General features: G+C 41.1%; 1 protein-coding gene across 1 annotated transcript; it reads right to left on the minus strand.

Moving 5' to 3' along the window:
* Positions 1–1428: 1428 nt before the first annotated feature.
* On the minus strand, positions 1429–12951 carry LOC140926380 (alpha-1,6-mannosylglycoprotein 6-beta-N-acetylglucosaminyltransferase B-like). The gene is made up of 6 exons (XM_073376132.1): positions 12780–12951; positions 10619–10749; positions 2938–3036; positions 2218–2352; positions 1793–1954; positions 1429–1509 (listed from the first exon to the last, which is right to left on the minus strand). The coding sequence occupies exons 1-6, from the start codon at positions 12889–12891 to the stop codon at positions 1429–1431; spliced, it is 720 nt and encodes a 239-aa protein (XP_073232233.1). The 5' UTR covers positions 12892–12951.
* Positions 12952–14412: the final 1461 nt, after the last annotated feature.

Raw genomic sequence — 14412 nt, forward strand, 5'->3', positions numbered from 1 at the left:
AAGGAGTTGGAATGAGCCTTCTGTTTTTCTTTAGAATAAAGCTTAAATAATTTTTGTAAGTCAATATCGAAACAAAATCCTGCAACCTCAAACCGGGATGCTGATTTCTGTCATATTCTAATATCTTGTTACAAGCTGATCGATCCGAGGAAAATTTTTTTCGAAGAAAAAGATATTCCCAAGAAAAGCGAAAAAATTCTACATTTCAGTGGCATTCAAGATATCTGGCTTTTTTAATATTAATTTCCGTTCGAATTTTTATATTTTCGGAAGTGAGGTTTTGCACATTCCGCTCAGATCTGGCTATGCATATGTATGTCAGATGGGCAAATTTCACCTCCAGGCCTCGTTTTGAAATTTTTAAGTTGCGTAGATTTGCATAAATAAATTCCCAAGGCAGTAGAGTTGAATAGAATAACCCACCATCCTCAAGCATGTTAAGGCATGGCTCAATTTTTGGTCTCAACACCCCTTGGAGAAAAAGCTGTTTTTCTTCTACGGCCGTGCATTTTAATTCTAAAAGTCGCAAAAAACTTTCGAGAAACTTTCTTCCTAGGCGTTGAATTAATCGGGTTGAAGTGATGTAGTCGCGTGAAATGTGACGTCATAATGATATTCAAAAAGAAATTCAAAATGTGGTGGGAATGGTTGATTACAAGTAAGTTTGAACCATGTGTAAGTGTTTGTTTTACCGTACGAATTTTTTCCGTGGTCGGGAACGGAGAGAATTTTTAATTTCTTAAAAAGATATCAACAGGTGAAAAGTGTTACGTGACCTGTTTGCTTAATTACTAATTAAATAAAAACGTGAGTCAACCTTTCCGGCCAGATTCAAGCAAGAAATAATGATACAATAACAAAACTACTGTATTTAATATATACTGGGTGGCAGTATATATTAAATATATATTAAATACATACAACCCATTTTTAGTTTTATTTTCTCTCCTGGACTCCACCATAGGTGGTCACGTGACAGGAAAATTAAGGTTATCGATTTTTTTAAGGTTACCAAATTTTGGAAGGTTCTGATAAATTTTCACAAAGTTATGATCATTATTACATTTTATGCAAATTATCCTCACGCCATGCCTTAACATCCAACAAGTGCAAATGCGAAGAATTTTCCTTTGAGACTAGGCGTGAAATTTGCTCGTATGACGAAATCATACATAAGGACATTGCCTTCAGAAAGGACCCCTAAAAGGTTCTGTTTCGAAAGGGACGGAAATGGGATTCTAGAATGAATTAAAGTGTCTTGTAATTGTAAACCTTTAAATTTCATCCAATTTTTTTCCAGACAATAAGCCAAAAGAAACAGTAAACTCAAAGAAAACGTTGTCCAAGAGTAACCAAATGATTAAAAATCATATTTGTCCTCGTTATTGATGTATATTTAAATTACTCCATTCAGTCTAAAACATGTTTTTAAAGCAATATAGAGAAAGCCTTCGTCTTTGCTCCTGACGTAGCATGAGAGGCCCCGACTTTTTCGATCCCTATGATTTTCTGTAATGATAATGAAGACAAAGATTACGAAACTGATAAGGTTAACGATATTGAAAGCGATAATGATAAGGGTAAGATAATGTTCGTGATAATGATAACGATAAAGATAATGATAATAACGAAGATGATGATGATGATGAATATGATGGCGATGACGATGGTTGGTGTGTGCTGGTGATGATGATGGTGATGGTGATAAAGATAATGATAACCAAAACCAATGTAAATCGAGCACCTCTTTAAAGCGTGCAGTAGAAGGTTTCACTCTATGCTTCAAACATACGTTTTTTATCTGTCGATTTCCAAAGCTTGGTTTTTGCTGTTCAAGCCTCTTAGCTGAATCCCTCCATTCTGGCCAAAGTCTTGCAATACGGTCTCTCATAAACTGGTATTTACTTTCGTACAATTTCTGCATCAATTCTGTGAGATCGTCCCGGACATGAAGCTGTGAAGTAAAGGTAATTTGTTTTAGTTTCTTACCTGGCCGAAGTGGAATGATAAAACACCCTAAAACACTCCAACGTTTACACCACTAAACGGGGTCTTTCGTAAAAGCAGGGAAACGTTTATTAATTTTATGTTTATTCATTTTTTTAAGGTCAGTTGTCTTGAAATAAAGAAGTTTAAGATAAAGTGTCCCGACTGTCATACAGACTCTCGTCGGTACTGAGAAATAAAATACGAACTTAAAGAGCGTTCATATTGTACTGGCCAAGGTATCAGTGGTAATTGTGTGTAAGGCTGAAAGAAAATATTATTAAATTTCCAAACCAGTTTATTACTGTTCTTTTTAGAAGGGTAGAGATGCCTTCGCCAAGGTAACATAGGACACCATTTCTCCACCTTAAAAAGAATCAAAAAGAATTTCAAAATTAAAATTAAATAAAGCCTCCGGATCATTCAACATATTAAGAAGCCTTTCCTTTTTAAAAATGATTTGACTGACTATGAAAGGATAGCCTAAAGTAAAGCAGATATATCTTATCTTCTAGGAGAAGCACTTGGGCGAATGTTTTTCATTTCTTTACTTCAAATTTCTTCTCAATAGAGGGAAAGAAGCAATAATGGATCCCTTCTGGTATGCAATTCAAGTTGTCCTCGCAGTTTGGAGCACTGTAAAGCATTCTCCTTATAAGAGGGCCTCTAATCTTCGGAGAATCCACCGTAGGCTCTCGAAGACTCCATAATGTCATTTCCTGCATAACCAAAGTCTGAGCTAGGGAAGCTAGAACACGATGGTAGGCCTATGACAATTATCTTCTAAACTTTGCAACCTGTCCTTATAGAATAAAACGCATATGTATCGTCGATGTATCTCCCACCCCATAGTAGTGTAGCCCAGCTACAAATTTTGGTGAACGGCCGTTAAACGAATGTGCGGCACAACACAATTTGCACATTATACAAATCAGTTTTACATTAAATCACCTCACTGAAATAGATCAGCATATTGCAGTTATCCCTTGGATCTACACCATGCTGGTTTACGTAACATTCTCTGTCTATTGACCACATTTGTGTCATCCACTATAAATAAAGAGAAATTGAAAGTTCAGCAAGAGGAAGTTTGGTGACTCTTATATTGTAGCTTTGGCCTAGATTTGTAAATTAGTTTGGTAAACCACTTACACATAAGAGGACGGTTAGATTTAGAAGGTGTTGACGTCTAAGCTGGCTGCAGAGCCTTCCTTATTCCGCAAACTTGCAATAGGCCATTTGTACGATGGCGTCATATATTTAAATAGCACAATCAAAGTACATTTTAATTATTACTTTCATATTTAAATTGGAAATCTCAGCGAGGATTAAAACAGCAGAAGCTCTAATTTGCACAAGAAAGCAAAACACTGAAGCATTCTGGTAGAGGTAGTAAAATGCCGTCATCGAGCAAATGGCCAGTTGGACGCTTATGCACATGGATGCTCCTGAATGTGCCTGAACAGCGTACCACTTACTGATGATGGAAGGCTGGACTCAGTAATCAAAATTGTTTCCGAATCTTTTCGAATTATTGTAAAACTATATATATTTTAAGTGCGCATTATTTGGTTTTGGGAAAGTTATATGAACATAGTCACTTGACTAAGCCAAAGTATATGCTGCCGTGACAACTTTGTACCCCTTATAAATATACTCGTTTTGAGCCAACGGCCAGCAAGCAGCTGATGGCGTGGAACCCTAAGGACACAAGTGGAAAGAGTCAAACCTGGTGGCCATCTACTGCATCCTTCTTTTTCTCCAGCCGCCTTGACCATATCTTTCCGCTTGACCCAAGTAACTCAGGACGAGTGAGTGAGGCTGACGGCACTGCGAAACATTTCCTCGCCTCCATCCAATTCTAGAGCAAGTCAATCCATAACCCTCCCCCAATCTTTTAAGCCCTGTAGCAATGGGAGAATGACGATGTAGCAGGTGGAGATTCACTGGAAGGTGTAGTCAATAAAAAAATCTACGACGGCTTACAAGGCATCGTTGAAGGCCTACCAAAAGGAAACAAACTCATTGTTCTCGGAGACGTCTTCAGTAATATAGAATGTGCCGAAGACAAGACCTCGAAAAGAATCATTGGGAGGAATGGCGTTCGAAAATACAACAGCAAAAGACTGTTACTTTTGAAGACCTGTTTATCTCACGACCTTTTGATAATCAACATAGTTTACCGTCTGCCCAACTGCACAGCAAGCACTGGCATCTAATCGATTATGTTATAGTTAGCAGAAGTGATAGGCTGTGCAGCGCAGACTGCTGGATTGACCAAAACTCAACATGCATATCCTGTCCAGGCGGCGCCCACATGCGAAAACGACTAACAAGGGGCTTTTTATCAGAAAGTTAGAAAGGCATTGTCTTCGACTGAGTGAACAGAAATCAAAGACTTGGTAACTTTCCGAGTAGATACGGTGTACCATGGTGCATTCCCTCAACTCGGCAGAAATACGCGCTCACATAAAAACTGGTTTGATGCGAACAATGAGGAAATCCGAAAGTTGCTTGACGAGAAGTGCGAAACTCCTGGAACACATCAACAAGAAAGCAACTCTCTCTCCTATAAAGCACCCTAATATTCCAACAAAAAAGGTGCAATCAAGGCTCAGAGAGACACAGGACTCCTGGCTCAACAAAATCGCAGATGGGATTCAATATGATGCTGAACAACAACACTTAACGCTTCTCTGATGCCCTGAAGACTTCTCCTCAGTCCCCTGGAACATAACGCTGAAGGGACAGCTCTGCTCACTGAGAAGAATACCATCCTAGAGAAATGGGTCAAACTTTTAACAGCCAGAAGCCATACTTATGCTTGAATGCCTCAAGTAGAGATCACCAAATCGTTATCAGAGCCTCCAGTAAAATCGGACTTTCAGAACTTGTGATCGATTCCCTTTTCACTGGCAGGGTAGCCTGATCATATTTATCCATCCCAGCTAAAGTCTTCAAGCCTGGAGGGCCAGTCTTATTACAAAAACTCGCCGAGAACTTTCAGTCCTTCTGACAGAAGGAAGTCAAGGTTGCCTCTATTGAAATCTCGATAAGATAAGGGGAAATAGACAATCATGCGACAATCACTGAGGGATTTTGTCACGCTGCACCTAATCGTCGCTGGCAAAATCGTTGTAAGAGTCCTCTCCAATCGCCTTATTCCAGCACTTGCAGGATGGCCACCTCCCAGAAAATCTGTGTGGCGTATGAAGGGCCATGGAATTGTGGACATGTTGTTTGCTACACGGTTACTCCGGGAACAGCGTCAAGAACAGAATAAAGATCTCTACACAACAATTGTAGACCTGACAAAAGGCCCTTTACACTGTTAGTTACGAGGACCTGTGGAGGATCATAGCAACGTGTGGCTGTCTAGATAAGTTCATGAGCATGGCGCGTAAGTTCCACGACGCCATGTTTGCTCGAGTACTTGATTAATTTCAGACTAGTCTGAAGCATTTTCAGTCACTAACTGAGTCAAGCAAAGATGTGTCCTTGCCTCCACACCCTTCAACATGATGTTCACAGCCATGTTGACGGATGTCGTCTACAAAAAAGCGATGGTGGTATCTCGTTGGAAACCTATTCAACTTTCGCAGGCTACAGGTAGTGATCAAGGCGAACGAAGTTACAGTGCGTCACTTCCTGTTCCCAGATGACTGTGCGCTTAATACTGCCACCGAGACCTTTAAGCAACTGAGCATCGATTGTTTTTCTAATGCTTGCGATAACCTTGAGCGTACAATCAGTACCAAGGAAACTGACGTTCTACACCAGCCTGCTGCGAAATAGACGCGTGTGGTATACCAGCCAGCACTGTCAAAGAGGAGATTCCCAAGACTGTTTGACAGGTTAACGTACGTATTCAGCACACTTTCCAGATCTGCCAAAATGGACGACGAGGTCAATTCACGCATTGGCAAGGCCAGCTCAGTTTTCGGACGACTTCGTGATAGGGTTTGGGGAAAGAGAAGCAGCTGCCTTGGCAAAACTCAAGGTTTACAAGCCAGCGGTGCTCTCTTCATTACTGTATTGCCTGTGAAACATGGTCAGTATACGAGCGCCACATCCAAGAGATTAACAAACTTTACCAAAACTGTCGCAGAAATCAGTTGAAGATCACCTGGGGTGACAAAGTCCCTGACACTGAAGTCTTCGTCTAGCTGGCATGCCAAGCATACATACTCTGCTCCAAAGAGCCCAGCTTAGGTGGGCTATAATTGCCGTCGTAGCACAATGGCACAAACCCTTCCCCAGAAAGATTTTTTTACGGGGAATTAGTCAAGGAGAAACTTCCCGTAGGTGCACAGAAGAAGCGCTACGAGGACTGTCTCAAAAAGTGGCTGGGCCTTTGATATTGCTGGGAAACCTGGGGGTCTCTGGCACCTGACCTACCAAGCTGCTGTCCTAGTCGAGCAGAGCAGTAGAGCAGAAGCTCAGAGGAAACTTCAGCTGTGGAAGTCTAAATTAATCTCCTTGCCACCTGGCCATGAAATTCACCAGTGTCCAGAATGCGGCAGAGCTGTCACTCACTCACTCACTTGGTCGCCCGAAGGCGGGCAACCACTAGATCTTTCCACAACCTCTTATCAGCCATCAGTGCAGCAATCTCACTTGCTTCGAATGCCCCAGTATCCCTCTTAAGAGCGTCAATATAGGTAGTATTCGGTCTTCCTCTCCCGCGATGGCCATGTGTGGGTTCCCAAAGGACTAATTTCTGGGTACTTAGCTCTGGATGGCGATAACAGTGACCCGCAAGTTGTAGCCTACGAGAGGCGATTTTGTTGCTGACTGCTGGTAGATCTCCGTACAGTTGTTGGTTTGGTATGTTGCTGCTCCAGTGGATGTTTAAAGCTTTTCGCAGCATCCTAGTGTATGTTCCATCCAACGACTTTTCTTGTGCTTTTGACAGAGCCCAGCTCTCGCACCCATAAAGTAAGATTGATTCGATGGTTGCTATGAAGAATCTGATTTTCAAATCTTTACTCATATTGGACTTCCATATTTTCGTCATACCATTCAAAGCTCTCCAAGCCTGCGCTTTTCTTATGCTGATGTCTTTTTCTGAGTTATCAACCCATGACCCTAAATATTTGAAGTCATCCTTCCATTCCAGATAAGTGCCATCAAATGTATGTAATGGTGTTGGATCATCAATGTTATAAGCAACTGATTTTGTTTTCTTAGCATTCAGTACAAGGCCAACTTTCTTACACTCTTTTTCAACTGTTAGCAGTAATTCCTGAGCTTGAGCTATTTCATCCGACAGTAGTGCTATGTCGTCTGCGAAGTCTAAGTCAGCAAGAACTACTTTGGGGTGTCTTCTTGATCTTCGAGGGGTGATGGTAAATCCCAACTCTTCTTCTTTCCCAGCCATAGCTTTTCTCATAGCATAGTCAAGCACGATTATAAACAGGAAAGGAGCTAATGTGTCGCCCTGCAGTACACCGGTTGTGATGTCGAACATCTCTGTTTCTCCATCTGGAGAAAACACTTTGGCCTTTGTATTCGTATACATCATCTCAATAGCTTGCAACAGGTTAGGTGGAATCCCATAGGCTTTAAGAATACGCATCATTTTACCCCGATGAATTGAGTCGAATGCCTTCTTGAAGTCAATAAAAGTCATGACAGCTTCAATGTTATTTGCTTTAACTCCCTCGATTATTCTTCTGAGTGTTAATATTTGGGCCACTGTAGATCTTTTGGGCCGGAAACCGTTCTGGTTCACTCTGAGTCGGATGTCAATTACACTCCTGATTCGGTTTAAAATCAGGCGATTATACATCTTGGCTATGATGCACATCAGGCTAATTCCCCTGTAATTATCGGTCTTTGACAAATCCCCAGATTTAGGCACAGGGATGATATTCATATAGGACCACAGATCAGGTTTGTCATTTTTTATCAGAGCTCGATTGCAGAAGTCTAGACATATGTTGTCAAAGTCACACAACTTGAATACTTCAGGTGGTATTGCATCTGGGCCAGCTGCTTTCCCGATTTTTAATGAAGATTTCACTTTCTTGAGCTCTTCTATAGTGAACAGGCCGTCATTGATATCAAGGTCCTCAAAGATGTTTGGTATTTCTTCTTCCAGATCTTCTACCTCTGGGGGATTACCCAGGAGTTTCTTAAAGTGGGTGAACCACGTGATCACTCGTTCCTCAGGGCTTGATCCCTCTACTTGACCTTCTTTAGCTCTTTTCCTTCCAGTAATCTCATTAACTGCCTTCCATGCCTCACCATATTTCTGGGCTTCATGAGAGGCTTCGATGGTTCGTATTTGTGCCTCTAATTCCACTTCCCTCACTTGATGATATACTTTATACAGATTACTCAGGGCTTGAGACCAAGCTTCTTTATCTTACTCGGTGTTGGTGCATTCGTACAGACTCTGCGCCGCCTGTGCTTCCTGGCGGGCTGTTACCACTTGAGCGTTTGATGATCGGAGGGATTTCCTAGCTTTTGTTTTCTTAGGCAGGCATTCTTCCATAGCTTGTCTGTTGGCTTCAACAAACTTTTCATACTTAACCCCATTACCTTCATCACTCAATACGTGGTATCTATTCTTGACAGCGACTGTGTATTTCCACTGAAGGTCAGTGGAAAACTGCTTCCAGTCATATTTCATCTTCTTGGCTGCTTTAGATATTCTAAGACTAAGCTTGATTTTAGCACAAACTACCCGATGGTCAGATCCCACTGTGCTGAAGGTGTTGTAAGCTTCAGCATTCTGGACGCTGTTCCTCCACTTTCGGTGCACTAATATGTAATCGAGTTGCCGCAACGATCCTGTGCTACCCATGAAGGTCCACAATTTCCCTGGTCGTTTCTTAAACTGAGTGTTAGCTGCTATTAGACTGTACTCAGATAATAATTCTACGAGGTACTTTCCATTTCTGTTAGTTACATCATGATATGTGAATGGAACTTCATCCGGCCCTAGTCTTGCATTGAAATCTCCAATACAAGCAAGAAAATTATGTGCTGGGACATCCTGCAGGGTATCTCTCAGGTCGTTATAAAATTCCTCGACTTCAACTTTATCCGCACAGTTAGTAGGTGCGTAGACAACAATCACAGTAGTCTTAGGATTGCCATCAAATTCAGCCGTCATGATTCTTTTGCTGATTCGCTTGGTTTTCAGCAGAGCTTTTCTTGCTTTCTGACTTAGCTGAAGTCCAGCTCCACCTTGGGATGCTTGTGCCTCATTTCTCCAGCCTGAGGAGGTAACTAAATAGCTGGAACCGACCTTTCTAAACTCAATGGGGTCATCATGGATGATACGATGTTCTTGCACACCAAGAATTTCTATGCCTTGGTGTTGAGTGCATTGTTCTAGTTCCAAAACTCTGTCTTCATCTCTTAAGGTGTTTGCGTTGTATGTTGCAATGAATAGAGATTTCTTACAACGCAGAAGGGCCTGCAAACATCTGCTGTTCTCAGACGTTTCCCCCCATGAAACATGGTTTACGGATACGTCGTCATTCTGATGATCTGAAGATCGCCTAGCTTCAGTATTGCTGGCAGAGTTCCTGCTCACTCCCGGAGCTGGAAGTATAGGATTTGCTGAGTCTAAATTCATAGTGGTTGTCTGACAAGGCTATATAATTCACATGGGTCGCCACGCCTCAAGTGAATACTGAGGGCCGAACTGGGATGGGATCCTCCCTACGCCCCCATTTTATGACACAAGCAGCGTCAGTAGCTTCTTCCTCTAACAAGAGAATAATGCAGGAAGCACCACCAATGGGTATTGATGGGCATACACGCCGTAACCCCAGCAGGGGAGGCTCAGGGTGTACTGTCACTTGCCCAAGGTGAGCACCCAGACTAGTGGAGGGAAGGAGGCGTCTTACTTCTCCATTCTAGACCGGCTCCAAGCTGGGCCTAGCCACTGCCCAGAGCTGTCCTATCCCGTATTGAATAGTCCAGCCACAGTTCCACGTTGCACCAGTTCTTTCTCTCCGTGATTTCCTTGGCCATCGTCGATAGCAATTGATGAACAGCAACATATACCCCCAATTATGACAATTTAGGGTGCGTTGTGACGATTTCAAAGGTTATTGATCACAATTTTTTTATCATTATTCTTGGACACAAAACTAGACTAGGCTGCTACATTTGGTTAACGAGCTCTTGGTTTTTTAATGTTATGATTGTGATTGTGATGATGGTTATTATAATTATATATTATGAAATTGTATATTATGGTTAGTATGATTGTGATTTTTATTTTTGGGATGGTGCAGACCAGCATATCAGATTTATCTGGAAAAGAAAGGTATTAAGTATGTTAAGTTGAAAAGTAAGATTTCCATCGCACCATACAGCAGCCCAATCCAGTGTATTTCTTGCATATAAATGAAAAAATGTTGCCGGTGAAAAAGGTTGGCGTTTCAATGCGAGATGTCGGGCTCGCTTTTTTTTCTTTACTTAATTTTTGATTTGTCTTTCGCCCCCACCGTTTTAAGAACCAGTTTAGATCAATGGATCTGTAGATCGATGGATCGGTAATAAATAACACATCCTGCTCCTAACAGACTCCTTTGCCTCTCCTAAACATTCTTTTGCTCGTTTTACAGAATTGCTTTAAGGCACCTTTTGCCATATGTAGTGTAGTTACCTCAATTTTGTAATTGCAAAGTGGATACAGCCAGTCATCAGGTATAGAGCAGTTATTTAGCGGAGCCTGTGCCCTGTTCTGAAAAAGTATTGGAAGTTTGTTTGTTCTTTCATTGGGAAGAGACTCGATTTCTGCAGACAAAGAGAATAATGACTGAGGTCTGGCGGCTATATCTTTAAGAGTTCAAGCCTATTTCAATATTTATCAGTTAATGAATGAGGCTGAGTATCTTATGAAGAATTATGGAGATCAAGGAGGGTGTTATCCGGATAACACCCTCCGAGATCTCCATAATTCTTCATATGATACGAAAGCCGAATTCAATAACTGTTTTATTATTCATTGAAAATAATTCCTAGTTTAAAAACATAGCTAAAACATGCTTACCTCCATCGATCCATCGATGTGCAGTTCGTCTTCGATAGTGTACGTTTAGGTTTGTCCAGCTCCGCAAATATTCTCCAAATAGCAGATGTCGCCCTTCAAGTTGTCTTCTTGCTGTTCTTGCCATGTTTTTAGCTATTCTTTCGCCTAGTTCTTACTCTTGAAACGAGTGAAATGTCCGCCATTTTTTCAAGTTCACAACCAAAACAACTCAACCTCGTCCCCAGGTCTTTTCGGTTAACGGTGCCTTAACCTGCGAAAACGCTGCATTTTTGACGTCATTTCCTCGTTAAAGTCAAAATTGTTCCAAATTTGGTTATCAGTAACTGGTTTTGGTGAATTAAACGTGTGCTTTTAGCCAATCAGAATCGGGGAAATATTTTGAATGAATATAATCAATTTTAACACGACACGACATAATACTGACGCTGTTTGCTCCTTGTCATCAATACATAGCTCCCTCTCGCTTTTTTCCCTGCGCACCTCTGTTTACGCCTTACACATTATCTGAACACCCGGAAGAAGCCAACAAAGGATTTTAAAATAAACTCCGCTCTTCCTGATGTTCTTTAATTAGGGCATCGTCGCGTGTTTCTTCCCCACGAATGACAGAAGGAACGCGTGACCAAACCGTAACAACTTCTGAGTGGGATGCTAATCCTGTTTTTTCTCAACTCGCGTCTTCGTTTTGGCGGGCATTGTCATGCTAGTTTGTGGAGTAATTGATATACAAGCTAAATCGAGAAATCATCAAACGTTGTATTTAATGGCAATATAATATCGTAAAGCCTAGGCCAAACGTCCAATGAGACGCCATGAGACGAACCACACTTAGTGAGCTATATCAGATTCATGAAAAGTTCGACGTTTGGCCTAGGCCTTAGTGATATTACATTGCCATTGAGTACAAAGTTTGATGATTCCTCAGTTAAACTCAGTAATGAGTTTGGAACGTCCAAAACGTTCTATCCGTCTGACGGAATGAACGTCTGAAGATCGTCTCCGAGACAGGCGTCGACGTCGATCTTCAGATGCGACGAACTAAACTAATAATTCAAAATTTGTATGACAATGTATATTTAGCCACGTTTGGGAAAAAATCTATTACTGAGCACCCGTTGGCCGGCTAAAATAATTTTTGTTCTGATAAATTTTTAACTGGCTTAATTGAGGTCGACCAAAATTAGAGTTTGGTCAGCTGTTTGGTTCGTCTCTTGAAAAGTTAGACGTTTGGCCTACCCAACGTTCGTGATCTCTGATTGATTGACTGATATGTTAAGCATATAAAGATAGGGGTGGTAAAAACAGTTTAAATAGTTGCGAGAAGAAACTCGGTCACCTAGGGCATTAATTGTTGTGATCATTTTGTATTAAAGTACACTATATTGATTAAATACAGCTTCAATGAGAAAGGCAACAGGGAAACAAGATTTGAAATGTAGGAGACGGATAGCGAATTCACACAAGCAGAGATGAATACGAGCTAATAATTAAATGTGTTTGATTATCGTTGTTCGCTGGTGACTCGGAACAGTAGCCTCTAACAGCCGAAAATTTCGAATTCGAGATAATGGTACAAATAAAGCTACATAAATGAGTGAAAACGCCAGTGAAAGCTAGCGAAAATCCAACAATATACTGCGGATGCTTTATCTTGTTTTACTATATTGTTCTATAAGTTGTGTACCCTTGACTGTAACCACGAACTCTGAAAAACAAGGGCCTAGCCCAGACTCTGTTTAGAAGAACAAAGAACGGACATGTTCAACAAATTTACCTGCTACCGATCTATTTTCCAGTTTGTAGACAAAAATCCCACATTGTACCACGAGGTACATGACCAAAATCCATAGTGACAGTTTGGCAATCAGACCTCTTGTACTCCTCATTTTATCTTTTTAAATTTGTTGCTTACCAGACCAAGTTATTCAAATATAAAAACATCTCATTTTTTATCTATATCGCACTGTTATGGATTCAAATTTACATTTTCTGCCTATTAGAATTCAAGGCTTCACAAAATACTTTTAAATCATGGTTGGGTTTCCTAGGTAACAACTAGAAAGAATACTCAGGGACGCTGGAAGGCACGTCAGTGGCCGGAGTGTAAACATAAGAGTTGTATGACTGTATTCTCAGTGGCTAGAACTATAGCTCAAGTAATTCTGGTTATTTACCAGTAGATGACGCTTTCTGTTTAAGAGAAAACACATATTCAGTTCAAGCAAAATAACGTATAAAAAAAAGGAACAGAAAATCTTGTCTTTTATTTCTAAATCTGGAATTTTCAGCCGGAAAAAATTCTTCTGACGGTACGGTATCAGTCGTCGCAGCATCATGTAAACTTGTCTTAAGTGATAATATTTTTTTGGAAATATTAAGAACCACAGGTACCCCAACCTTATTATCAGAGCCCGTGAGCCACAGTACACTTCTCTGCTAATTCATCATCATCATCATCATCATCATCATCATCGTCATCGCAGTCAGTCAGTCGTTTCGACTTAGACTGTTCTAGGGTTCAGCACAGTTTAATAAGTCTTCTCCAGGTAGGTCTGCCATTGGCACTCTCGATGTCCCTCCATTTCATGTTTCCATTTGCAACACCTTTGACTCTTAATCTGGGTCTTCCTTAATTTAGCCTCTCACGCAGGCGTTTTTAGAGGTGAGGGACGAAATACGAGCTCCCCTAAAAACGAGTGCATGGGAGGCTACCCTTGATTATGCATTCTCAATGCCCAAACAGAATTGAGAGTATAACAACAGCTGCTTTGATGATTAGACTATCGATCCTATGCATGTGACCCAGCAATCTGACATGTCTGAGATTTTTCTCAATGAGAATATCAGCCATTGATGGTAGTGCTGCCCTGCAGAGAATTTCCACATTCGTGATCTTGTTCTTCCTGGATACGTTCATTCGCTGCGTTCATTTTGACTCAGCATATAAGCATGGAGCTTCTTCACTTAACTCTGATACGTAGTCCATGTTTCTAGCACCATACAGCAGGTAAGAAAGGACAAGTCAGCTTCATAGACGCATGCCGGTTTTTCCATAGCCTGTCCAGTAGTTTTCCAAAAGCAGCGCTTGCATTTCCCATCCTGTATCTGTGTTCACTGTCTAGGCCACAATAGCAATGTTCGAGATCAGAGCTTCCTAGGTATTTGGAATCTAAACACTGCGCCAGGGACTCTTGATCGTTGATAGTTATGTTTCAGGGCCCGGTTGCATAAAACCTACACTTAAGTGCCCACTTAAGTAGGTCAGGTTCTGTTATGGGTACACTTACGTGTGTTGCATGGAACACACTTAGCACTCTCGTAAGTTTCTGTTTTACGTGGTAACTTACGGGCTCACTTAAAGGCACACGTAACTTTGATATAATACTTCATTAATGACTCACTCTTTT

This window comes from Porites lutea, chromosome 2 (genome assembly GCF_958299795.1).
Source record: "Porites lutea chromosome 2, jaPorLute2.1, whole genome shotgun sequence".
Taxonomy (NCBI): Eukaryota; Metazoa; Cnidaria; class Anthozoa; order Scleractinia; family Poritidae; genus Porites; species Porites lutea.

Excerpts from the sequence above, each read along its gene's own strand:
- LOC140926380 (XM_073376132.1), bottom strand. The coding sequence starts at position 12,891 with ATGAGGAGTACAAGAGGTCTGATTGCCAAACTGTCACTATGGATTTTG. Across the intron at positions 10,750-12,779 it reads GGAAAATAGATCGGTAGCAG|AAATCGAGTCTCTTCCCAAT; the intron begins GTAAATTTGTTG and ends CTTTGTCTGCAG. Across the intron at positions 1,955-2,217 it reads TACCACTGATACCTTGGCCA|CTTCATGTCCGGGACGATCT; the intron begins GTACAATATGAA and ends TTTACTTCACAG.